The following is a 27,606-nucleotide window of genomic DNA, read 5'->3' as shown; positions in this document are numbered from 1 at the left end:
GAACTTTTTTTTCGAGACTGTTGCCTGGGCCTCTGCGCCTTTCATGGGCTCGTTTATTTGTTTTTGGACTGTTCCTGGGCCTTAGTGCTGTTATTTTGGACCTTGTTCCCTGTGTTTTGGTTTCTGGCTCGATTTGTTTCGTGCCCTCCGTCCTGTTTCCCCCACCGCCCGCCCTGGTTGGGTTGTTTTTTGTTTTTTGGTGTTCTGGTTTGGGCTGTCTGGAAGCCAGCCCTTAAGGGGGGGGGGGGGGGGGGGGGGGTACTGTTAGGGTCCCTGGGTCGTTGACCCAGTGTTTTGTGTTTTTGGTTCTTTGATTTTGTTATTTCATTATTTTCTAGCTTTGCTTTATGGGTTTTAGGATCATTCTTAGTTTAGGTTCTCTGGGTGGGGTTTGGTTAGGTTTTCTGTCTGTGTCCATAGTTGCTGTCTCCCCTGTCTGCTGTATCCCCACATCCAGTCAGTGTCTGTGTCTGCCCTGGTCCCACGTCTTTGTTCCCTTTGTTATAGTGCCTGCCTGTGAGTCTGTGTTATGTTTCTTGTTTTACTTTGAAAGTCCATGTCTGATGTTAATGTGTCTGGTTTTGCTTCCCCTTGTCTCGTTAGGCCTGATTTGCCCCAGCTGTGTTTCCCACCTGTTACCCATTCCCTGATTGCTCTCTCTGTGTATTTAAGCCCTGTGTTTCTTTGTGTCTGTGTCGTGATCTACTCTCATTTATGCTGTGTGTTCTGTTTGCCTGGTCATGTAAATTTATTTGGATTTTTGGATTTTGGATTTCTGTTACTTTTTGCCACTTTTTGCCATCCAGCAATAAAAGCTGAGTTTTGAGCCATTTTCCGCCTCCGAGTGTCTGCACTTTGGGTCCTTCTACTTCCACTCCTACCTGCACACAGCCTTAACCTGACAGTATTAGTCCTGATCTTGGTATCAGTTACTTCCTGTTTTATTTTGATAGTCCCTCGTCTCATGTACACCATGTTTGCTTTTGCTAAGCATGCTGCAGCCAACAGTGTAGATTTGAGTCCAGGACCTTCTTACTATGATGCAATGTCACTACTCCCCACATCACTGTGCTGCAGTTTGGATTAGGTGATATTTTGACTTCCACACTTAGCGTCCACTTTTCTGTTTAGAGAATTATGGATACTTGCCAACAATGTAGCCAGCGATTTTATGAAAAGTGAATAATTCAATGACCAAAAACGTCAGACCCAACCTTTCTCTATAGTAGTTCATATAAAACTGGTCACAGTCGCTACTTTCACACAATTTGCTGACACAAAGCAAAACTGCATTAATTCTTAACTGCACTACTGAATGTGCAAGTTAAGGTCCCTCATGTGTAGTTGATGTACTGCAATGTAAAAGAGGTTCACAAAAAAAGAAAGGGGAAATCTGAGTATAACCAAGACCACAGAATGCCTGACTCTAATTCACTAACATACGCACAGTGCTGGAAAGAAAACTGGCCTGCATGTATGTTTCAGGAATTGTTTTCTTTTTGCACAGGTTAAGAACATTTCCACTGAAATATCAGAGAATGAGACTGAATGAGAGCTGTGAGACTGAACCAAACAATGGGCACAAGAGGATCAAACCGCCAACCTTCCGATTGGTAGGTAACCTGCTCCATCTCCTGCGCTCCACCAAGTACTTGTACTGCATTTGCTCCTACATTTTTAACCAAATATCTGTACTTTCTACTCTGAGAGACCAAACAGACTAGAAGTTAAGAAAACACCAGCAAACAGAAAAACGTGGCAAAAGCACAGAAAACACAATGGAAATAGAAACGAAAAGAAAAGAAAATAGAAAAAAGAAAATGGAAATAGAAAGCATGCTGCAAAAACTAAAAGCAAATAAATTAAACAAGATAAAATCAGAAAGATTCTGGGGACACAATAACTTAACAGACCAATGTGGAAGTGTGGTGGTGGATAATTTTTTAATGGTGGAAGGCCCTGAAAAGTAAACCTCTGAAAATAAGTACTGAGTTTTATCCCAATGATTTATGTAGTGATACAAATGTTCCATAACAAAGAACATGAAAACTTTATTTCTGGCCAAAGGTTGGCAAAGTTACGTGACATTAGTGATCATGACACTCAGCTGCAGTGGCGGCCCTAGCCTGTTTGGTGCCCTGGGTGAATCCCCCCTCTGGCGCCCCCCCAACCTGGGGCAGCAGGTTCTTACCTTCTTACCTTCAGGCAGCGAGCAACAGCAGCTGGTTCAGACTGAGAGTAGAAACGAAGGGATTATTTCAGTCTTGTAATAAAGCTCGAGTGCAGCTGATGGTAGGAAAACAGACTCTGCTTCTTACTGAGTGTCTGCTGGGATGGAGTGGTGGAAAAGCTCAGAGAGAAAGGAGAGGCTTAAGAAAGAGAGAGTCAAATTTTTTGGTGCAGCTTTATTGATGACAACATTTCAGAGGAGATCACATCATGTAACATTACAGGACATAAACAGGTTTAAAGAAAAAGATCTCTAATCTTTCTCTCTCTCGTAATCAAAGGAAAGCGATCTTTGCTTTGACTGCTGCTGTTAAATATTCATGTCACAGATGTGTTTGTCCTGCAGATTTACTGCACAGGACGGATCTTCATGCTGATGGTCTTCAGAGAGTAATCATAACCTTTCCACTGGTGCCATTCCACACCAACAGCATAGATAGTAACATCTGCCCCCCAACGATAAACCCCGTTAGGGTTTGCATAGTGACAGGCGTTGTACCAGAACGCCCCCAGAAATGATTTTGCACAGTTCCCTGGCCAGCTGTCCTGGTCTTTGTCAAATGTAGTGAACTTCTGTCCGTTGTGATAACTCAAGGCATCTCCTACAGAAACACAGACGAACAATCCCAACATTACCTTTAATCCCAGTCAGACTGATCAGCAGGTGTACTGGGAGTGTTCTAAATGGACTATTTTTGGACCAGCCTCCTGTATTTGAGCTCCTTTCCCCAGGCACTGATTCATGACCTGCTGCTCCTACAGACTCCCCACAAGAATCCAGCACAAAATGTCACTTTCAACTTACTTAAATATGTATTCACCCACCTGCCCCTCCATTAGTGAATCCAGACACATTCAGCCTGTAGCCGTCAGACTCCCCATTGATGGAGAACGAGGAGTAACGAGCAAACACTTTGTTTCCATCAAAATCTTCCATGTTGACCATCAGTTCGTACCTTTTTCTCTGTGTCAGGTAGAAGACATTTTCCAAACCTGGAGAGGATCATAAACTCATTGATCAAGTTTTTATGGTTATACCACTACCCCTGAAGTCCCATAAGAGGGTCTACTTTATGAACAGATAACTTAATGACTGATAAACAGCACCCATTCCTCACCGAGCCAGTACTCTCCAGCAGCGTTACCAAAGCCCCTCTTGTACTGATCCCAGGGTCTGTAGAAGTTCACCGAGCCGTCCAACCTCCTCTGGAACACCTGGGGAGGAGGCAGGAAAAGTATTTGTCAAATATGGGCAAACAAAATTGTCACGCACAGCACATGTAAACATCAGATGCTTACCTAAAGTTCTTCAGAGATAGGCACATTCTAGGTCTCTGTTTGGGTTTAGACGGTTGGGCCATCTGAAAACTATTTAGCTGCAGTTCTAACATCTGCTTATTTATTTATTTCTTGTTTGCTTGCTTGTTTTTGTTAAACACCATAGTTAAAAAGGTTTGAAATTTTCTTTCAGTATTGTTTGCCTTAAAATTTTGTATTCTGAAAAAAGAAAAAGAAAAGAAAAAGCCATGACTGTGCAGTTTTTTTGGTAGCATTTATTTTCTTACACATAATTAGAAAAACACGTCCTCTCTTTTAAATGTCCATGTTGCTCTTTAAATAAATAAATCTCCACAGGAGAAAAATAATTTGGGCACATTGTCATTAAATACAGACAAACAAACAAACAAACAAACAAGTAACTGTGTTGTTTTTTTTTAACACTTGTTTACAGGCGCCTTCAGGCCTGGTGGGTGTGGCCCTGCTAGAGCAGCGGTCTCAAACCTTTTTTGCGCCATGGACCAGTTTATGCCCAACAATGTTTTCACGGACCGGCCTTTAAGATGTTGCGGATAAATACAACAAAATAAAACTAGTACCGGTACCGAAAAAAAGAAGAGTTATTCATAACACGTGAAAAGACCCAGGAAAACAGAGTTAACGATCAAAACGATAACAAAATAACGCTGAAAACCGATAAAAACCCTGAAAACCATACATTTCACACCTGAGCCTCAACTCTCGCGGCCCGGTACCAAACTACTCACGGACCGGGACCGGTCCGGGGACCGCTGATCAGGGCTCGTCGGGGGAGCTACTTAGGAGAGTCTTGGAGCTCCCACCGATGCGGGATCATTGATTCTCATGACCATTGATCAGTGGTCTTTGATCAATGTTCATGAGAATTTGCATAATTATGATTAAGGAACTGACCTCTCAGCCCATTGTTCCTTCAGTGGGCTGGTTTCAGTCATTATGCAAATGCAGACTGAAACCTGCAGTCAGCTGAGACTGAAGACGTCACCTGATGATGATGATGAAACGTTTCTCCCACAAAACGCTACGTCCAGATGAACAGAATCAACTTTTGGAGATAAACAATATGAAGCATTTGGCTGGAATCAAGTTCAAGAGCAAGTTTGCCCTGTTGTTTATTTGTAAAGTTGTGCTGTGTATTGTTGATAGTTTAAAACTAACTAGAATACATGAAGCCATCAGTGCGCTTTTGCTTAACAGCAGCTTTTTGGAATTTGAACTTTCTGTCCTCTGCATTAATATTGTTTTAGTTTCTGGCTCAAGGACAACTTGTTGGTAAAAGCCTGCAAGTATTTGTGTCACGGTCCTGGATCGGTGACCCAGTGTTTTTGGTTTTGTACTTTTACTTTTGACTCTGTTATAAAGTATGACTGTTTGCTTTGGCTTCTGTCCTAGTATTTCAGCTTCCTAGTTTGGCAGTACTTCCTGAGTTCTTGTTTTTAAGTTTTGTTATTTGGCTTCCCAGTGTTTATTCTGTGCTCCCTCTTCTCTGTGTTCCTTCTGTCTGTCCATGGTGTTATTCTGTCTGCTCATGAGTCTGCGTCTGTTTAGTTCTGTGTCTGATCTCTGTCTGTCGTGTACTTCCTGTTTTACTTTGTAGGTCTGTGCGTTCAGCTTTGTGCTCTCCCTCTCTCGTCGGGGTAATCAGTGTCAGCTGTGTCTCCCAGCTGTTTCCTCTTAGCTCTGTTCACCTCTTGTATTGAGTGTCTGCGTCTCTCCCTGCTCGTTGTCGCGTCTCTCTTTCACTGTGTTCTGTTTGCCAGCCTACCAACCTGTTTAGTTTGTTCCATTCTCCCAGTCTAGTTAGTGTTTTGTTCAGTTTCTTCCCAGCAATAAAGCTGAGTATTTTGAGTTACTTCTGCCTTCGTGAGTCCTGCATTTTGGGTCCTCCTGGAAAGCAGTGCAAATAAATGCAAACACAGCTTCACGACACTCATCTTTTAACAAGATGGATGTCAGTGTGAGCTGTTTCTATCACATTTAACTTGAGACTGAATTTTGTGTAATTTCTATACAAAACTTAACACAAGTATGGAAAAAAGTGTTTTTCTTAGTTTTTTTTTTTTTCAAACCATGAAACTGTTTAGCCTGCAGTTTTTTTCAAAGTAAAACTTGAGCCTATCCATTGTACGGTCAGACTTAGCAATGACAACGCACAGAAGTCTGAGCTCCATATATCAGTTGTTAAGCTTAACATGGGATTGCTTTCAAATGGACCAATATGGCAAGGCCATGATGATCCACTTGGTAAAATAAATCCGCTTGGCATCTTTCTTGGCCTTAAGACAACAATTCTGATGGCTAAAGATCCAAACGGGACACAAAAACCCCCCCAAAAAAACCAAAAAAACCCCATGGGATTGCTTTACAAACATTCGAGATGAACTTGCACACCTGCTTTACTTCTCTGGGATCGCTTGCTCGTAGATGAAATGCCAGTTTGGCAGCACGTAGTGAGGATTTCAGTGTGAACTCCAGACCGCTGAGAGGTCTCGCACACAACAGCTGCTCTATTACGTGACGCATACTGCTCTGGGCCCTGTTTCAGGAAGCCGGTTTGGAAAACTCAGAGTGAAAAACGACACTCACGGTTGAGTAACCCCGAACTGTCCAACTCGGAATATTCCATTTCAGAAAGGCTGATAACAATTAGTTCAGTCAACGCGGAGTTGCTTTAACCCCAAGTGAAGCGCGCGGACGAGGATACATAAAGCCCTGATAAGCGGAGCACAGATTAAGCGAGTCACCATGGAGACGGAGGGAAAGAAGGCGCGGTCAATGTATTTCACAGCGCTTGAGGCCGAAATTCTGATGGCAGCATATGCCGATAACATGCAAATTCCGTGGAAAAAAGTAACACAGCCACAGCTGCAAAAAGCATGCATGGCAAAACATAGCCGACAGAGTCAATGCGTGAGTGTTAATTTAAACATTGATCGAGGGATTTCCACCCATTTAACACGTTATTTTATCATATGTTATTTTATTTGTTATTTTATACATTTTATTTTGTGATGTGATGTGAGCGCAGGTGCAACCCAACAGGCCCCAAACGTGCCTGGCAGCAAGTAAAAATGAAATATAAAAATATAGTCCAAACAGGTAAGGTGTAATTGTATTATGAGCCATAGTGCTTGGTCTGTTTGTCCCATGTAAATCAATTGCAGTTAGAGGCTACATTAATTTTCTTTCTGTAAGCACTTATTGAAATTATCTGAGCACATTACAAGTACATATTTGCTTACTCTGTATGCTCAAATGTGGCCCGTTATAGCCAACAGAAAAAAAGCGGAGGCCCGAAAAACAGGTGGGGGTCCTCCACCACCACCACTCACAGAGGCTGAGCAGTTGGCCCTCAGCCAAAACAGTGGGCGCCCTGTGGCCGAAGGCATCTCTGCGGGGACATCCTCTGAGTCAATAACCCCGCAAGACACAAGTGCCTACATAAGGGGTAAATTCAAAATAATACATGATGTGCATACATCCTTTCTTCACAGTCACCTTTGCAGTGCGACACATTCATTTGATAAACTCTTTACCATAATGAATTATTTTGTAGTGAAGTTATTTTCCGACTGATTTTGCCTTCCCTCAGCCTTGGTTGTCTTTGAGAGCATAATGACAATGAAGTGTAAGGTGCTTGGTATGTTTGTTAATTGCCATTTGGTCCCTTGTAAGTTATAAGTGACCTGTATAAACCTCATATTCTATCAGTTGATGGTGATGGTGTACTGCATCTGGTGCAGCCTCCTGTTGAGCCAGACCAACATGCAGTTGTGAGTAATACTCCACAGATTATATGAGTTTACAGTAGAACAGCAATGTTGTCTATTTCTTTACTACAGGAAAATAATGAAGAAACATTGACAGCTGTTACAGAGGAGGAAGCAACAGAGACACTTTATGAGGTTTACATCTTTTAATACTTTGTGTACAGGAAATACAGGCGACCAATAAAGCCAGTTGAACAAAAAATCTGTTTATTCTTCTTTCAACATGTTGAGGTGATGGGTCAAAAGAAATGATTGTGACATATGGTGTCTCTGACTGCTCTTCCATCTTGTATGTCCGTGGGAGGGTCAGGATGTTCATGGTTTGGATCACTGCTGATGTTTGGTTCAGAAGGACAGTGTTCTCCTCTAATTGTGGCAATGTTGTGAAGAATCACACATGCCACAATAATGTCACATGCCCTTTCTGGGGTGACCCTGAGTCTTTGCAGGCACTGGAACCGGGCCTTAAGCATTCCGATAGTCATTTCAATTCTGGCTCTTGTCCTGCAATTAGCCAGATTATATCGCTGCTGTGGGCCCGGTTCAGGGTCAGGGTAAGGGGTAAGCAAATAGGGTAAACATGGATACCCCCTATCACCAAGCAAGTAGCCAGTGAACTCTCCTAAGACAGAAGGGTACACTTCAGTTCAAATGTCCCTGAAGCAATTGGTCTTTATATATTTTAAAGTATTCTCAACTCACCATGTCCAAATTTTGTGCTCAGTGTACATTCACGGAATATTTGTGAGTCATGGACAGAGCCTGGCCACTTGGCTTCCACATTTGTGATAATGTTGGCAGCATCACATATGATCTTCACAGTGCAGAGAACACAAATTAGCATCCATTACTATAATGAAATAATTTGTTAGTTTGACATGCTACAGGGAACTATGTACCTGTACATTAATGCTGTGGAAAGACTTCCTGTTCACATAGTCTCCTTCATTTACTGAAGGAGCAATGATTGGAATGTGAGTGCCATCTGTACAGCCAATCACGCCTGGGAACCCTGAAAATAAATGTGCAATTTAAGTAGTAGTCCAAGTATCACCACATCATACATTAAGTTTTGGTCATCCTGATACCTGCAATTTTGTGGCATCCCTCTTTGATAAATCTTGTGGGTCTATGACCGGGGAACACCACAAACGAGTACAGGAGACGTTTCAGTGCAACTGTAACATTCCTGACTGCCCGACAGACGGTAGCCTTGGAAACGTGCTCAGTGTCACCAATATTATACAGAAAGCTCCCGTTTGCAAAAAACCGAAGTGCAATACAAATAATATGTACAGAACTGAGAGCATGTCTGCGATGTGTCACATGAGCAATATATGGCCTGAGGATGTTATCCAAATAAATTATAGATTGTGCTGAGAAACGGTTGTTATGGCCCTGTCCATAATCTGTTTTGGTGGCTGTTGTTGTCTGTGCCTTTAAGTCTTTGCAGGTCCCGGAGTGGATGAGCTGACGGCTGCTGATTGGTCCCCTGGCCATGTGATCTTCATTCAAATCCCTCACCAGCAGTTGTCCCGGGGCAGCCACTGACAGCAGCAGCAGACCTGACCCTGGCCTCCAAAACCTGAGACTTTTGTGCCTGTGACTTTGTGCGACTTTTTTGGAGTTTTGTATATAGTGTGTACATTAGTTTTCATTGTAAATAGCCTTGTAAATAGCACTGCAACAGAAGGGGTGAGCTGCCTTATTGTTTTTCCTTGCACTGTTTTCTCCTGTTTATTTCAGTTAGGGAGTTAGGTGTAGCGCTTGTCTTTTGTTTGATATTTGATTTCACATAGGGTTGTAGATAACACCTCCTCCTGACTTAGCTTGTTTTGTTTGTTATTTTGGCCTTTGTTCACCCCGGAGCTTCATTTTTGCAGTGCAGAAAAATAAATCACGATTCACTAAGAAATTGGTTTCCCTTTGTGTATGGTTTTGGGGACCAGGGCAGGGCAATTCTTTCAAACTTGTGTTGCGTTCCTGTACCCCTAGACTGGGGCGTAACATAAAGTGGGGGCTCGTCCTTTTTTTTTTTCTTTTGTCTAGTCACAATGACTTTTGATGTGGATGATTTTGCACTACAACCCACCGTGGATAAGTTGGATCGATGCACAAAGGCGGATTTGTTGTTGGTGGCAGATTTGTTTGATGTTAGTGTGCCTTTACATGCTAAAAAGGCAGAAATTAAGCAGTGCCTGACAGCTCAGCTGGTGGATAAGGGGGTTTTTGCGGAGTCGAAACCTCGGCCGGTTGAGGCGACTGGAGGTTTGGTGGTGGATGCGGGAGCAGAAGCTGCTGCAACCATCCCAAAAGCTCCCAGTGGACGGGTGTCGCCAGGGGCGGAGGCTCCTGCTGCCATTCAGATCCCAAACGTTAGCCCAGCCGGACAATCAACAGGATTGGTTACGGAGGATCTTGGGCTCGCCCTTCGCCTGAAAGAGGTGGAGCTTGCGACTAAGTCCAAAGAGGTTGAGCTTATGCATCTCCGCATAAGGGCTATGGAGCTGGATCCTTCCCGGCAGCGCAATGTTACCTCTACCCCAGTGAGTAAAGTTGTGAGTAAATCTTCTGATTCACTCTCCTCTGACCAATTTGATGCAAGCAGGCAAATTGCTTTAGTGCCACCTTTCAGAGAAAGTGAGGTTGACTCACAAACACATGTAGAGTTTGCCAGGGAGAAGACTCTCTTGTTTGATAAGTGGTTAGCTGCAAGTAAAGTGAAGGACTTTGCTCAGCTAAGAGAATTGGTCCTGCTGGAGGAATTCAAAACGTGTCTTCCAGAGAATGTTGTTGTATATATCAATGAGCAAAAGGTGGATTCGTTGTCTAAAGCTGCTGTTCTCGCAGATGAGTTTGTGTTGACCCATCGCGTTGCGTTTTCAGCTGTGCGCCGTGAATGTGCCCCGTTGTCGAAACCTGCGAGGAGTTTGAGGGTTTCTCCTAAGCGTCAAACGCGCCCTGATCGGGTCCCCATGACTGTCCGAGAATGCTTTTATTGCCATGATACTGGCCATCTCATTGCCAGTTGTCCGTCGCTCCGTCGCAAAGAGCAAACTCACACATGGAAAAAGCCAAAAAGCATTGGTTTTGTTCAATCGGTTGCTACTCCTAATCCCGTCAGTGATGAACCAGGAAATGACAGTCTTGACAGCAGTTACCGACCATTCATTTCACAAGGGTTCGCCTCACTGACTGGAATAGAGGAGGATCGCGTGCCGATTGTAATTTTGCGCGACACTGGGGCTGCCCAGTCTCTCATTTTGGAAAGCGCGTTGCCTTTCTCAAGTAACTCGTTTTGTGGTGCTGATGCTCTCGTGTGGGGAGTGAAAATGAGTGTGTTACGAGCTCCGCTGCACAGAGTCTTCCTACAGTCGCCTCTCGTTTCGGGCCCGGTAACAGTTGGGGTGCGCGCTCGCTTGCCCGTGCAGGGGGTTACTATGATTCTGGGGAATGATCTAGCCAATGGGAAAGTTTTCCCGATCCCTGAAGTAATTGAAAACCCCGTCGATGATTTTGATTTTGTTTCCGAGCCTGCTGCTGACAGTCTGCCCTCTGTTTTTCCTGCCTGTGTTGTCACACGCGCCCACAAGCGTAAATATGGTGATGTTGACTTGTCTGACTCTTTTCTATGTTCTGAAGCTGTTCCTGAGAAAGCTGAACTGCCTGTGGAAAAAGCTGAAAAATGTGTGTCTGATAAACTGCTACCCGCTACACCTGACCTGTCTTTTGAGGTAAACAAAACAGATTTCGTTCATGCGCAACAGAATGACCCGACTTTGGCCAAATGTTTACTTGCCGCAAATTCAAGCGATCAGAATCCCCGTGTCTACAGCATTGAAAATGATGTGTTAATGCGCAAATGGCATCCTCCCTCCTCTAGTGATCTTGGCTGGAACGTATTTCAACAAGCAGTTGTACCGCAAAATTTCCGACACCAAGTACTCAGCCTAGCACATGACAGTTTCTCTGGACATTTAGGAATTAGGAAGACCTACCTTCGTATTCTGCGTCACTTTTTCTGGCCAGGTTTGAAGACTGATGTGACCAAATATTGCCGCTCTTGCCACGTTTGCCAGGTCAGCGGAAAACCCAACCAGGTTATTCCTCCTGCTCCATTGCACCCAATCCCAGCCTTAGGCGAACCATTTGAGCACATAATCATCGATTGTGTAGGTCCGCTTCCAAAAACCAAGTCAGGACATCAGTACCTCTTGACTTTAATGTGCGCCGCCACACGCTTCCCCGAGGCTATTCCGTTACACACTATCAAAGTCAAAGCCATTGTCAGAGCATTAGTAAACTTTTTCTCCCTTTTCGGTTTGCCTAAATCAGTTCAAACAGACCAAGGGTCTAACTTCATGTCCAAGATATTCGCTCAGGTCTTAAAATCGCTATCCATCAAGCATCAAAAATCCAGTGCATATCACCCCGAATCACAGGGTGCGCTTGAGCGTTTCCACCAGACTTTAAAAGCCATGATGAGGAAGTTCTGCCTCGAGTCAGGAAGAGAGTGGGACGAAGGTCTGCCACTTCTCCTTCTAGCGGTGAGGGAGAGTGTGCAGGAGTCCACGGGTTTCAGTCCCGCAGAGCTGGTGTTTGGACACACAGTGCGTGGTCCCCTGCGGCTGCTTAAAGAGAGATATCTGTCCGACACAGCTACCCCCGAGCAGAACGTATTAGATTACGTAAGTTGTTTTAGGGAGCGTCTGCATAAAGCATGCGAAATTGCACGCGAGGCTCTTTCCGCGTCTCAGGAAAAAATGAAAAGGAAATTCGACAAAAAGTCCATGCAGAGAAAATTTGAAGTGGGTGACAAAGTGTTGACTCTCCTACCCGTTCCTGGATCCTCTCTCCAGGCAAAGTTCTGTGGGCCCTATACTGTCCAAGAGAAACTGAGTGACACAGATTATGTTATAGGTACCCCAGACCGTAGGAGAAAGCGTCGTGTGTGTCATGTTAATCTGATGAAGCCTTATTTTGTTCGTGATGCAGGTGTAAACTCCTCCTCATCCCCCGCTGCGCTGTCTGCCGTGTCGGTAGTTGTGCCAGCATCCCCGTCTCAGTATAGCCCAGAAAGTGATGGCTTAGCTTTCGTTTGTGCTGAGGGTTGCTCCCGACTCAGAAACTCTGAAATATTGGATAATTTGAAATCTCACCTAAAACATTTAGATGAGGCTGCCCAGACCGATGTGTGTTCTCTGATCAATACTTACCCATCTCTGTTTGCTGACACTCCGTCTCGCACTACTGTCCTCGAACATGACATAGATGTAGGTGACCACTCTCCGATCAAACAACACGCTTATCGTGTGAACCCTACCAAACGTGCACTTTTTCAGCAAGAAGTTTCCTACTTGCTGGAAAATGGTCTTGCTGTCCCTAGTTCGAGTGCCTGGAGTTCCCCATGCCTTCTTGTGCCGAAGGAAGACAAAACTCCACGTTTTTGTAGTGATTTTCGAAAAGTGAACAGTGTGACCAAACCCGACTCCTACCCTCTTCCCCGCATGGAAGATTGTGTGGATAGGGTTGGCTCCGCAAAGTTTGTCACCAAACTGGACTTATTAAAGGGTTATTGGCAAGTTCCCCTCACTCCGCGTGCATCTGAAATTTCTGCTTTTGTCACTCCTGATCACTTCCTCCAATACACCGTCATGCCTTTTGGCCTTCGAAATGCCCCTGCCACATTCCAACGCCTTATGCACATTGTCTTAGGTGGTGTCACAAACTGTGAAGTGTACTTAGACGACATTGTAGCCTATTCAGAGACTTGGTCAGATCACCTTGGAACACTCACGGAGATTTTTGAAAGATTACAAGAGGCATCCCTTACCCTAAATCTTGCCAAATGTGACTTTGGTAAGGCCACTGTGACTTATCTAGGGAAGCAGGTGGGTCAGGGACAGGTGCGCCCCCTGCTGGCTAAAGTCCAGGCTATCCTAGATTTCCCTGTGCCTCGCACTAGACGTGAACTTCGCCGGTTCCTTGGTATGGCCGGCTATTATCGTGGCTTCTGTAAGAATTTTGCAGATGTAGTTGCACCTCTCACCAGTCTCACAAGTGTGTCAAAACCATTTGTATGGTCCCCCACATGCCAGAATGCTTTTGAGTCTGCCAAAGCTCTCCTCTGCAGCACACCAGTACTTGCCGCTCCTGTTTTCACACATCCGTTTAAACTTGAGGTGGATGCCAGCGCCAACGGTGCAGGTGCGGTACTGTTGCAGGAGGATAGGCAGGGTGTTGATCACCCAATTGGTTACTTTTCGAAAAAATTCAACTCCCACCAACAGAAATACAGCACCATTGAAAAAGAAGCCCTCTCTCTATTGCTTGCTCTACAGCATTTCGAGGTCTATGTCGGTTCCAGTTCAGCACCTGTCATTGTTTACACAGACCACAACCCCCTCGTGTTTTTGACCCGAATGCAAAATTCTAACCAAAGGCTCATGAGATGGTCCCTCTTAGTACAAGATTTCAATCTGGAGATCCATCACAAAAAAGGGACAGAGAATGTACTGGCAGATGCGCTGTCACGTGGTTTTCGGAACCCCTAAGCGCCAAACATCTTTAGGGGAGATGTTTGGTCTTGGGAAGGGGGGTGTTATGGCCCTGTCCATAATCTGTTTTGGTGGCTGTTGTTGTCTGTGCCTTTAAGTCTTTGCAGGTCCCGGAGTGGATGAGCTGACGGCTGCTGATTGGTCCCCTGGCCATGTGATCTTCATTCAAATCCCTCACCAGCAGTTGTCCCGGGGCAGCCACTGACAGCAGCAGCAGACCTGACCCTGGCCTCCAAAACCTGAGACTTTTGTGCCTGTGACTTTGTGCGACTTTTTTGGAGTTTTGTATATAGTGTGTACATTAGTTTTCATTGTAAATAGCCTTGTAAATAGCACTGCAACAGAAGGGGTGAGCTGCCTTATTGTTTTTCCTTGCACTGTTTTCTCCTGTTTATTTCAGTTAGGGAGTTAGGTGTAGCGCTTGTCTTTTGTTTGATATTTGATTTCACATAGGGTTGTAGATAACACCTCCTCCTGACTTAGCTTGTTTTGTTTGTTATTTTGGCCTTTGTTCACCCCGGAGCTTCATTTTTGCAGTGCAGAAAAATAAATCACGATTCACTAAGAAATTGGTTTCCCTTTGTGTATGGTTTTGGGGACCAGGGCGGGGCAATTCTTTCAAACTTGTGTTGCGTTCCTGTACCCCTAGACTGGGGCGTAACACGGTAACGTTCGCACAGAAAATCATCAGGAAATGATAAAATGTCCAAACGCGCTCTGATCACTCTCTCCCGGCGGAGAGCTCTGCGGAGAATTTGGGCTTCACGATCTACTGGCTCTTCAAGGAAGTGGCACGCCATGTCCGACACTTCCTACTGTCAGGTTTCCGACAAAGGGGCGGAGACAGTCAGGGTTAGTTGTAGTAAACCTGCTAGGGGGCAGGTTAGCTTCACGGAGTGTGTCGTCATAGTGACTCACTCAGGCTGCAGCTGAACTCGCTTTGTGAAACCGAAAACCCAGAGTTTTCGTTAACTCAGGGTATACTTACTCAGTTTTTCCACTAAACCGGCTTCCTGAAACAGGGCCCTGACGTGTTAAGATCATGAGCTGGGTTACAACATACCACAAGTTTGGTGAGGTGCTTTCCTGATACTTAATGGATCGGGTTACTTTTTTTTATTTCTCCCTGATATCCGATCCAATCATTTAGCTCAGGATTGATCCATTCCTAGTAGGTAGGGATGGGAATTCATAAGAATTCCTTCATTTTGATTCTCTTATTGATTCTTATTGGGCTCTCATACCATCACTAAGCAGTCTAAGCACTTCAGACAACCAGACATGAAGCTGGGAGTTCGGATACTCACCGTCCACTGTCCTTGTGAGTCGATGTCACAGTATACCTGCAGACACACACACACACACACACACACACACACACACACACACAATCATTAGAAAATAGAGAAAGATAAATACAATAATAATACACATACGATAATACATATTAACATGTGATACACTATATCAAAGTGCCCCCTGGTGGTGAGTGAACATCCTGCAGGTTGGCTGGAGGAGGTCTTGTCTAGAGCAGAGGGGCTCCCACACAAAAGCAAAGCAGAAGATAAACCATCTCCAAATATTCTTCCAAACCAACTTCCTTCCAGCCAAAGACTAGAACACATGATTAAGCATATCTTGCCTTTGGCTTCACCTGCACAACGGTGGTGCCAAGGTAGGTATCCCCGACAGAATTTGGTTTCCCTGCATTAGGAGCACGCAGTGGGCTGTCCAAATCCAAATCAACAACAAACAAACAGCATCCCACAGTTGTTATGTTTTTAAACTCATTTTTTGAAAAATGTGTTGATAGCAATGTTGAATATTCTCACACAGTAAAAAAACAAAAAACAAAAACAACTACACCTAAAATAATTACACCGTAAAGATGTTACGTTGTTCTGTTATTTAAAAGAGGTAGGAGTTTATTTTATTGCTACCTGTAATTTATTGCAGTTTACTTTTATTTGTTTCATTGTTTACATTGTTTGAGGTGTGAAATAATCTGCAATGAAGTTTGAAAACTAAATATGGTGGGTGTGCATGGTTGGAGGATGTGTTTGTGCCGGTGGGGGGGGGGGAAACAAAGAGGTGCCTAACAAAAAAGTTTGGGAACCACTGGTCTGGAGAATGAAATGTAATGATTTTGGTGCATTTTTGGCCGGAAGAACCAAATGAATCAACGAAAACACAAAGGAAATGCATCTTCTGCATCTTTGGATGAATCACGATGGTCTGAAAATGACAACATTAAAAAATCAGCTTATCATTGGAGTAAATAACTCCAGTCTACCAGGACAGCAGACGTGGCTCCAATGGGATAAATGGTGTACACTCCACTGGTTCGACTGGTGTCTTGGGTATAGACATCGCTGCAGTCCAGTGGAAGGATGAAAGGTTCACAGCCGGTCAGCAGAGGAAGCAGGAGAAGGATGAAGGCTGACAGCAGCTGGAACAGAGGAGGTGTTCTTATTTTACTTCAGTCAAAGCTTCATGTAGAGCTGCAACGTTTGTGACTGTCAGACTGTGATGGTGCCACACAGACACAAACTATAGAGGTTCTGCATGTGACATCATGCACATGTCGCTCAACTGCTGTCCGCCATATTGAACACGATCAGCGGTAGTGATCACTCCTGAACTGACATTAGGGTTCTAACATAAGAAAGCTTACATGAGTCACAGTTATTTACTGTCAGCAGATCAGACATGCTGGACCGCTGACAAGAGCTGGGGCTAAAAAATTCAATTTTCAATTCAATTCAGTTTTATTTATACAGCGCCGAACCACAACAACAGTCGCCTCAAAGTACGAGCGAGATGCTAGTCAGGAAAGTGTTTTTGTCATGAAACGGCTGTCTGCAGCCAGGCGAGGACCCAAATGCAAACTCACGGGGAACAAAACTTAAGCTCAAAATGACGCTTCATTTACAGAACGGCAAAACAAAAACTAAACTGGGAAATATTAAAGCTAACGCACAAGGAAACACAGCACACAACTATGAGGGAGGACGCAACACAGAACTGAGTGAGACGTGGTCACGGACATAAATACACCGAAGGATAATGAGGGGGTGGGAGCACACGGGGAACACTGATAGTTGTGAGATGGTGCAGGAGCAAATACAGCATGACGTACACCGACAGGAGACTATCAAAGTAAAACAGGAAGTACACCTGGACGCGGACTGGAGGGGGAGAGAACATGGGGAGAACACGGATATAATGGGCTGGAAAGGCACGGAATAAAATACAAGCAGGGGGAAACAAGGCATAAGAACTCAGATACACAGAGGGAGACACGGGGAAAAGACACGAGGGGAAATCTAATAAACGACATCTAAACAGAATAACCTAGGAACCTTTAGAATAAACAGTGGACCTAAAACGTAACACCAAATGACAAAAATACAAGAGAACACAAAACACTGGTTAGAAGTCCCGGGACCATGACAGCTTTGCTTCCTCGGAGAGTGTCTATACACTAATTTGTTTACTCATAGTTTATCTCATCTACATAATGTTACATTAAGTTTTGGGATTATTACATGTCCAAAATGGCCGACAAGTTGTAAGCGGTCACGTGTCTGCAAAACCTCTATAGGACTGATATATATTCAGTCAGAAATTTAAAGATTTCACTTACCTTCATCATTGCAATTCTGTTGAATTGATGTGATGAAAATCCGATGACTCTGAGCTGTATTTATAAGCAGAAATCAATAATTACTGATACAATACAAAAATGTGGTTTAAAGTAGTTCATTAGCGCATGGAGACAGATCTCCATAACAAAGCCTCAAATGAAGACTGCAGAACAGAACACACATCTTACTCAGGAGCTCTACTCAGTGGTATGTTGCTAAATTTGTAGTCAGTCCAGACTCCTTCTGGTCTCATTGTTTTACTTCATTTCTAAAGTCTTCTGTCAACTCTGGACCTCCATTTGCTGAGGTGACTGCATGGATCAGCTGTCGCAACAATATTGTTTTGGTTGTAATCACTGAAGCAGATTGTGGACACTGCAGGTGAAGGAAGCTGTTAAGTTGAAAAAGTCCAAGGTTGGTTAGCCTGTGGGACTTCAGAGTTAGCTAACAGCTAATGGCACGCCAAGTGGAATGTAGCTCTGTCAGTGGTGGAAGCAAAACCAAAAGGAGTTTGGTGAAGCTATGGAAAAAGAATTTCAATCTGCCTAAAATCAATTAGCAAACTGTCAGGTGACTCAGGAGAGCAAAGCGGGGCTGTACTCACAGTGGAGGTGGGGTGCTCGTGACTTCAACTGAGGTTATAGTCAGGGTGGTGGAAGGAATACTTCCAGGACCTCTTCAATCCCACGCACATGCTTTTTGTAGAGGAAGAGCCTGGGGATGAATCATCACTGAGGATGTTAAACACATCCTTGATTGTCACACTTGTTTCCTCTGGGTATTGGACTCCACCAGGTCTGCCATTTGTCACTGACTCAGTTCATAGGTTTTAATGGACAGAATACTTCTTGACGTAGCCAAGTGGCCAAAGGAGGAATGCTGGACCACCTCTTCACCAGGCCTCAGAATCCCATCTCTGCTTTTTGCTGATAATGTGGTTGGCTTCATCAAAGTTTGGCCTCCAGCTTGCACTGGACTGGTTTGCAGCTGAGTGTGAAGCAATGGAAATGAGAATTAGCACCTAAAAGTCTGAGGCCATGGCCCTAAGCCAGAAAAGGGTGGAGTGCCCACTTCAGATCTGGGAGAATTTGCCGCCCCAGGTGGAGGAGTTTAAGTATCTCAAGGTTTTGTTCACGAGTTAGGGGAGAAAGGAGTGGAAGATTTACTAATGCACTAAGGCTGCAACTGCAGTTATGCATCTGTTGTACCGCTCTGTCAAGATAAAGAGAGACCTGAGCATAAAAGTGACACTGTTGATTTGATCTACGCCCCTTCACTCTACACCTACGACTGCACGGCCACTAACAACTCCAACATCATTGTGAAGTTTGCGGACGACACTACAGTGGTGGGTCTTATCACCAACGGTGATGAGACGGCTTACAGGGAGGAGGTCAGCGCCCTGACCCACTGGTGTCAAGACAACCATCTCACCCTCAACGTCGCAAAGACAAAGGAGTTGATAGTGGACTTCCGGAGGTGCAGAGAAGTACACACCCCCATCACCATCAACGGCACTGCTGTGGAGAGAGTGAGCAGCTTCCGGTTCCTTGGTGTACATCTGGCTGAGGATCTTACGTGGTCAGTACACACAAACAAAACAGTGAAGAAGGCGCAGCAGCGCCTCTTCTTTCTCAGGAGACTGAAAAGATTCGGCATGAGCCCCCGCATCCTCAGGACCTTCTATCACTGTGCCATTGAGAGCATCCTCACTGGATGCATCACCACCTGGTATGGCAACAGCACCGCCTACAACTGCAAAGCTCTCCAGCGAGTAGTGCGGTGCTCTGAACGGATAATTGGAGGTGAGCTTCCCTCCCTCCAAGACATCTACAGGAAGCAGTGCCTGAGGAAAGCGGGGAGGATCATCAAGGACTCCAGTCACCCCAGCCATAAACTGTTCAGACTACTTCCATCAGGAAGGAGGTTCTGCAGCATCCGGTCCCGTACCAGCAGACTGAGAGACAGCTTTTTCCATCAGGCCATCAGACTGCTGAACACGTCATAGACACCTCACCTCCACTACTGGAACTTCAACATTATGCACTGCATACTGTACAGTAATGCCACTGTTTTGCACATGTCTCAACTCTGTATATTTTTATATATTTTATTTATTGACTCTATTTAATTTGTAAAATATGTGTACACACACACACACACACACACACACACACACATGTAGAAAAACATTTAGTATACACATCCAGAATTTTTTTTTTTGCATATACTATTATATATTGTACATATATTTATTAGTTTCAGATTTAGCCATTCGTATATTTTGCCTGTTTATGTTATTGTATTTGCACAACTCTGTTGCTTGTGAAGCTCGCACACAAGAATTTCACTCGCATGTGCTGTACCAATGTACCTGCACATGTGATGTGACAATAAAAAGTGATTTGATTTGATTTGATTTGTAATGAAGCGACAACAGACCAGACAACATAGTTATGCTTTTCACATCAACAACAACCACATGGGAATCCAGGACCCAGCACACCTTTAACCCAGCGAGGCACGATTGGGGATGCCCTGCAGGTGTGTTCGCCACCCCTGCAGCGGCACCACCAACCACGCCTCGCCACAGTCCCCTTTCTCAGCTGTAGTTACAAGTGACCCAAAACTTGATCGTGTATACAAGCGGTGGAAATTAGCTTGCTCTGAAGGGTGGCAGGATTCTACCTTAGAGACAGTCAATCATTCACAAAGGGCTCTTAGTAGTAGCCGCTGCTCCTCAACATCGAAAGGAGTCAGTTCAAGGAGTTCAGGCATCTGATTAGAATGCCTCCTGGAATAGTGTGACTACTAATTCTGATCTCATTCCCTCCATCCCCGACCAGCTTATAGAGGGCACGGCCTGTTAATCTTTGCTAGCAAGATGGCGCCGGTGTACGTGGCTTGCCGTCCTCGGCTACATCTGCTTCGCTGCTTCTTACCCTCTCTACGCTCTTTATGGACCTTGGCATTATATTTTTTTATCCTTTTAGTTGTATGCGCATCTAATGGCTGTGCACTGATTACATACGACAGGCAAACACTTTTAAATCTAAGACTCTCTCATTCCTCTCGGCCTGATCCTTGCTGGAACCTGAGTGACGCCACCGCGCCCCGACCGGACCCTCCGACCGGCTTCCTCCATCTACCTATTCCGAATCTACACAAGAAACGCTATAGGAAACGCGGTAGAAGGAGCGGTAGAAGGAGCGGCCGTCGCGTTCGCTTCAGGCTCTACTTTAAAGCCAGAGCCACTGGCTACCCACATGTCAGCCTGGATATTTTATCTTCTTTCCCTCCTTCCCAGGAGCGCTCTGATGCTAAGTTGCTCACCCACCGTTGGATCTGCTTGGCCGACCACGAAGTCTACCCTGCGATTCCTGTGGCATGTTCTCCTGCTCGGGTTTGGATAACATCACTCCGACGCGGCGTTTGCCGAAACAACCTAAGTGTCCTACGACGCACCACCCGTGGCGACTTAGCCCCTAGGATACGGATAGCATTGCTTAATGTCAGGTCGCTGGTCAATAAGACCTTTCTTTTAAATGACTTCATCTCCACTAATGGGATTGATGCCTTATTCCTGACTGAAACCTGGATTCGTCCTGGTGAGTTCATCCCTTTTACTGAACTTCTTCCGTCGGACTGTGTTGCTTTTAGCTCACCAAGGCTTACTGGTAGGGGTGGCGGCGTAGCCTCGGTTTTTAAGAATTCGTATGCAGTTCGGCAGCTACCCTCACCTACCTACTCTAGCTTTGAAGTCCAATTATTGGAGATGACTGCATCCACGACCACACTCTGCTGTAAGGATGACTCATTTGCTAAAGATTTCCTTGCCTTAACGGACTCTTTTAACCTGGCTCAGTGGGTTAATGACCCAACGCATGTTAAAGGACATACTTTGGACTTGGTTTTCTCATATGGTCTGGACATTTGTATCAAGGATATAAGTGACGCTGGGATCTCAGATCATTTCCCAGTTATATTTGATACTGGCTTATGCACTAATGAACTACATCCTGCGGCTCCCCTTCGCCCGCTACGTGTAATTAATGCTGAAGCGATGTCAAACTTCTCTATGTCTTTCTTGGATTCTGCATCTGTCACTCTCGACTGTTGTTCTTTTCACTCGGTTGATGACTGTGCTAATTCCTTCCTATCGCTGATTTCTTCAATCCTTGATACTGTTGCCCCCATTAAGATGAAGCGCCCTAGAACCTACTCTCAGTGTTGGCTTAATGACACTACGCGCGCCTTACGTCGCGTGTGTCGGCGCGCTGAGAGAAGGTGGAAAAAAGATAAACTTCAGGTTTCCCATGACATGCTACGGACTAGCCGCTTAAAATTCCAAAGTGCTGCTAAAACGGCCAAAGCGTCCTTCTTGTCCAAAATCATCCTGGACAATGACCATAACCCCCGTACCTTATTTAAAATTTTTAACTCTGTGGTTAACCCTTCTCCGGACATGCCTTTAATTCATTCTCAGGGTCTTTGTGAGCGATTTCAAACTCACTTTTTAAAAAAGGTCTCATCTCTTAAGTCCTCCCTTCCCCCTGCTTTATATCCTCTCCCCATTCCTGAGTGCATTTCAACTTTCCACCAGTTTGAGCCTGTGTCACTTTTGACTCTTAAGCGGCTAGTTGCTCAAATGAATAACACCAATACTGTGCTTGACATTCTTCCATCTTGTTTAGCTAAGGACTGTTTTGATGTAATCGGACCTAGTATCCTATTTCTTATGAACTTTTCCTTGCTCTCAGGCTGTGTTCCTTTGTCCTTTAAGCATGCTGTAGTCCACCCGATTCTTAAAAAAAGAAATTCTGACTGTTATGACCTTTCAAACTATAGACCGATCTCTAAGCTTTCGTTCTTGTCCAAGATCCTGGAGAGACTAGTTCTCTCCCAGCTCCAGGCGTACTTGGACACGAACAATATTGCTGAGAAATTTCAATCTGCCTTTAAGCCATTGCATAGCACTGAAACAGCGTTGGTTAGAGTTCTTAATGATATTCTTGTAATCACTGATACTGGACGCTCTATGGTTCTAGTTTTACTGGACCTCTCTTCGGCCTTTGATATGGTAGACCATAACATTTTATTACTAAGACTTGAGCACACTGTGGGTATTAGAGGCACTGCCCTCGACTGGTTTAAATCATACCTCGCTGATAGATCCTTATCAGTTCACTTAGGCACCTTCTCCTCTTCCTCCGCTCCGGTCTGTTGTGGTGTGCCTCAAGGATCAGTTTTAGGCCCTATTCTCTTCTCATTGTATTTGCTCCCTCTAGGTGCAATCTTTGAAAAATACAATATCGCCTTCCACTGTTATGCCGATGACATACAGATCTATTTTGAACTTACTGACGACCTTGCTGTGTCCCTGCACTACTTTCAAGAATGCATGCGGGAGGTCAAAGAATGGTTCCTGAGTAATTCCCTCGTTTTAAATGATAAGAAGACTGAGATTGTGGTGTTCAACAGTAAAATCCCTCGTGCCCAACTCTGTGCTGCCCTGGGTTCCTTTGTTAGTTTTTCTTGTGACTATGTCAGTAACTTGGGTGTACTGCTGGATAGCTCGCTCAAACTCGATAAGCAAGTGTCTGCTGTAGTGAGATCTAGCTTCCACCAACTGCGCCTTATCTCTAAGGCTAGGCATTATATTCCGCATGAGGACCTGGAGAAGCTTATTCACGCTTTTGTGACCTCCAGGTTGGATTATTGTAACTCCTTGTACTATGGTCTTCCCTCTTCTCTTCTTCTTAGACTGCAAACAGTCCAAAATGCAGCAGCCCGCCTTTTAACAGGTACCAGGAAATTTTGCCATATTACCCCTGTCCTAGCTAGCCTGCATTGGCTGCCCATAAAGTACCGTATTCAATTTAAAATATTACTTCTTACTTTTGTTAGATTTGTATTGTTGATTGTCATTTATGCTTAGAAATATTTACTTATATATGCTTAGAGTTTTGTAATTAGTTGTAGATTGGTAGAGGTTTTGATCCTTGATAGTCTGCAAACTTTGTGTGTATTAGACAGCACTTTGGGAGCATGAGAGGTCATACCGTGTCTTATTGTTTTATGGTAGGATTAACGTAGTTGCGTCTGTTCTAGTCTAAGTGCTCTTTGTTTAGATGAACTGCAGGACTTCCTCACCGTGTTATCTAGGATGAACCATCTAGGGGGAGGGGGAGGCTACCCTCTTCCTGACCAAGGATGTTTGACCCTTTGATCAGCAGTCCACACACACACACACACACACACACACACACGCACACACACACACACACACACACACACACACACACACACACACACACACAGGCAAGGTACTCTTTGTGTGTATGTAGATGTCATATGTTAATGAACTTATGCATATTCATGTAACCTCAATAAAAGGACAGTGTTACGGGAGGACGGACGAGAGCAACTGGGGTCAAGCGAAGGGACGGCGCTCTGTCCGGTCTCTCCCGTGCACGAGTAACATGAAGAACTTTGCCTATTTGTGTCTTGCTTAGCAGTGTAATTATATTGTCTTAACGTTCCAGCGAATAGGTTCAAGCTACAAACCTATCAACTTTCAAAACTATTAATAAATTAGTGCCAAGTTATCTTAGTGAACTTCTCAAACCACATACTCCTGCTAGAACACTCAGATCTGCCACTCAACTACTTCTGACCCAACCCAGATCTCGACTGAAGTCTCGGGGTGACCGTGCGTTTGCTCTGGCTGCCCCGGTACTGTGGAACACCCTTCCTCTCGACCTCCGCGCATCTGATTCCATTGCACTGTTCAAATCACGATTAAAAACCCACTTATTCAATCTTGCCTTTCCCTCTAGTTAATATTTCTTTTATGATTTTATATCATGCACTTTTATGCTCATTTAAATTCTTGTTTGCTCTGTACCTGTTGCTTTCCTATGTATTAGTGACAGTTATCTGCTTGCATATTTAGTACTTGCTTTGGTCCTATTTCTATTATCCTCCTCCTATACTCTATTTTACTTGTTAAGCACCTTGGCATACCCTTGGTTTTTAAGTGTGCTTTATAAATAAAGTTTATTATTATTATTATTATTATTTCCCACCAGCTAAATTCCTCTCCTTTGGGTGACTATGTCACTTGGTATTAGCTCTCTCGGTGTATGTCTTTATCCTGTCTTCCTTCTCTCACCCCAACCGGTCGCAAATATACTCTAATTGTCATGGTCCTGGGCCATGTTGGCCCAGTGTTCTTAGTGTTCTTGTATGTTTGTATTTTGTTCCTTGCTTAGGCCATGTTTTCTGAGTTGCCCTGTTGTGTTGTTCCCTAAGTGTTTTCCCTTCATGGCTTTTACCCCCTGTGTGCCCCTCTGTGTATCTGTGAGCCCTCGTCTCTCCTTATGTTTTATTCCATGTTTCCCCTGCCCATTATGTCTAAGTTCTCCCCGTGCTCTCTCTTCCCCCTGTGTGCCCTCTATGTATTTATGAGCCCTCGTCTCCCTTTGTGGTTGTTTCATGTTTTCCCAGCCCGTTATGTCTGTGTTTTCCCCGTGCTCTCTCTCCTCCTGTCTGAACCTCTGTGCACTTCCTGTTTACTTTGTGACTCTCACGCCCGTACATGTCATGTTCAGTTCACCCCGCCCTGTCTCGTTATGATTATCAGTGTCACCTGTGTTCCCCGTGTGTTCCCACCTTCCTCGTTAACCCTCTGTGTATTTCTGTCTGCGTCTCCCTCTGTTCAGCGTGACGTCGTCCCTCATGTTGTGTGGATCTCCCTGTGTCTCTCTGCGTATGTTAGTTTACTTTTCCCAGTTTAGTTTTGTATTTCCCATGTTCTGCCATTCCAGCATTAAAGCTGTGATTTTGAGTTCATCCCCGTGTCTGTGAGTTTTGCGTTTGGGTCCTCCTCCTGCCTACCACACAGCCGAGCCGTGACAGTACGACGTAACCAGATATGGACCCAGCAGCACTCAACCCACCAGAAGAACTGCGTCTGGACATTATCTACTCCGTGGAAAGACTCCTGCATCTGTGGCTCGAACATGAGGGGAAGGAATTTCGCCGTGCTGTGGAAACCAAACTACAGCGTTTAATCTCTGGTCTTCCCTGGCTACTCAGTGCGCTCCACCCACTCAAACAGGATTTAATCCGCAACGAGCTCCACCTTCATCCCCCAGCTGCTACTACCCACCTGCCTGAAGGGCCGGATGTGGAGCCGCTCGGCCCGTCAGAGCCATCATCAAAAAGGAAACGGCATTCACGCCGCTGATGCGCCACCCCACAGCCGGACATTCAGCCTTCTAATTCACCTGCTGTGCTACCAGAAGCTCAGTCGGCTCCCTCGCTGCTACTTCCAGCTCGGTCAGCTCCCTCGCAGCCCTTCACAGCTCAGTCAGCTCCCTCGCAGCCCTTCACAGCTCAGTCAGCTCCCTCGCAGCCCTTCACAGCTCAGTTAGCTCCCTCGCAGCCACCCTCAGCTCAGTTAGCTCCCTCGCAGCCACCCTCAGCTCAGTTAGCTCCCTCGCAGCCACCCTCAGCTCAGTTAGCTCCCTCGCAGCCACCCTCAGCTCAGTTAGCTCCCTCGCAGCCACCCTCAGCTCAGTTAGCTCCCTCGCAGCCACCCTCAGCTCAGTTAGCTCCCGCGCAGCCACCCTCAGCTCAGTTAGCTCCCGCGCAGCCACCCTCGGTTCAGTCTCCTGTGTCCCCGCTAGCTCAGCCATTAACTCCACCACACGCTCCATTTTCACCTCTACCATCGCTTCAGTCATCAGTTCGGTCTGCCACTCAGTCGCCCTTAGTTCCGTCATCCACACTACCACCTGTTTCCCTTCCACCACCACCATCACTACACCCAGCCATTCAGGCTGCTACTCAGGTAGACATTCAACCCATAGCCCTGCCGTTAATATGCTCTGTAGCTGAGCCACTAGCCGCCCGACCCGCAGCCACTTCAGCCACTCCTCCACCCGTCACACCTCCACTACAACCATCACTGCTGTCTCTAGCGCAGTCTCCCGCAGCTCTGCCTTCCCCAGTGCAGTCTCCAGTGTCCCCAGTGCAGTCTCCAGTGTCCCCAGTGCGGCCTCCTTTAGCACAGTCACCCACTCAACCACCAGCACCACAACCGTCACTACCTCTAGTTCGTTCCCCTGTGAAGTCATTAACTCCACTACCTACTCCACTCTCACCACAACCATTGCTACAGCCATCAGTGCAGCCCCCTGTGCAGACTTCAGTGCAGCCCCCTGTGCAGACTTCAGTGCAGCCCCCTGTGCTAGTTCAGCACCGCAGTACAGCTGAGCTGGCTGCACCCGTAGGAGAGAGTGACTGTGAGTCACACACTCAGCCCAAGTTGTCTGGTCCCGGACCCCATGACTGTTCCACCACTGTGAGTAACTCTGTTTTGCCTGCCATTGTGTTGCCTGACTTGGATAACTCCGCCACTGTGTGTTTGGACTCTAAAGACGTTATTCCGAGTGACACCTTGGTGCCAAACTATTCACCGACCGCCCTACCTAGCGATCTTTGTGTTCCAAAGCAATCAGGTTCTTGTAACGCTCGCAGCATTTCCTCTGAGTTAGCCAGTATGAACGTTTCACCCGTAGAGTTAGCGGAACCAAAGACTGTTATTCTACACCAGACTCACCGACATACTGCTACTAGCATTGCAGCACCGCAGAACCATTTTACTCAGCCTGTACGTTCTGAGGTTTCTCAGTCTGAGCTCAGCCACACACCCCCATCATCAGCTCAGGATGTAGCAGTGCATGCTGAGGAGCACAAACCCCCTGAAACCGTGTGTTCCATTGCTGATGCTCCTTCTAGTGACTGTTTCATGTTCCAGCCTGTTTTGTCTTTAGACATTTCTGACGTTCCCCAGCCAACTCCTCAACCAGCCATTGCTCTCTCGGCTTCTCAAATAGTTACTGAGAACGAGACCTGTGTTGCTGAGCAAGCCCAGTTAACATCCACTCCTAGTATTCTGCCTGAGCCAGGCGACACAGAGACCATTATCCATTCCTCTGCTATGAACAGTTTAATCATTACACCAGCTCCTGTACCTGTGGCTCCCAATGTTGCTTCGTCACTTTCTCAGGCTGTGGT

At 45.4% G+C, this 27,606-nt stretch overlaps 1 protein-coding gene across 1 annotated transcript in view; it reads right to left on the bottom strand.

The window, feature by feature from the left end:
* Window positions 1–2,402: 2,402 nt before the first annotated feature.
* Window positions 2,403–27,606, bottom strand: part of LOC112432458 (microfibril-associated glycoprotein 4-like) — a 39,623-nt gene continuing 14,419 nt past the window's right edge. Inside the window, exons 2-7 of the mRNA XM_024801016.2 lie at window positions 17,520–17,573; window positions 16,167–16,322; window positions 15,181–15,216; window positions 3,348–3,444; window positions 3,055–3,222; window positions 2,403–2,831 (exon numbers count right to left, since the gene is read on the bottom strand). Coding sequence (XP_024656784.1) covers window positions 2,578–2,831; window positions 3,055–3,222; window positions 3,348–3,444; window positions 15,181–15,216; window positions 16,167–16,322; window positions 17,520–17,528 — 720 coding nt within the window. The 5' untranslated portion in view covers window positions 17,529–17,573 and the 3' untranslated portion in view covers window positions 2,403–2,577. The remainder of the gene's footprint in view (window positions 2,832–3,054; window positions 3,223–3,347; window positions 3,445–15,180; window positions 15,217–16,166; window positions 16,323–17,519; window positions 17,574–27,606) is intronic.

This window comes from Maylandia zebra, linkage group LG16 (assembly GCF_041146795.1).
Source record: "Maylandia zebra isolate NMK-2024a linkage group LG16, Mzebra_GT3a, whole genome shotgun sequence".
Taxonomy (NCBI): domain Eukaryota; kingdom Metazoa; phylum Chordata; class Actinopteri; order Cichliformes; family Cichlidae; genus Maylandia; species Maylandia zebra.
The sequence above is the reverse complement of the archived record's forward strand: the minus strand, read 5'-3'. Positions and strand labels throughout refer to the sequence as shown.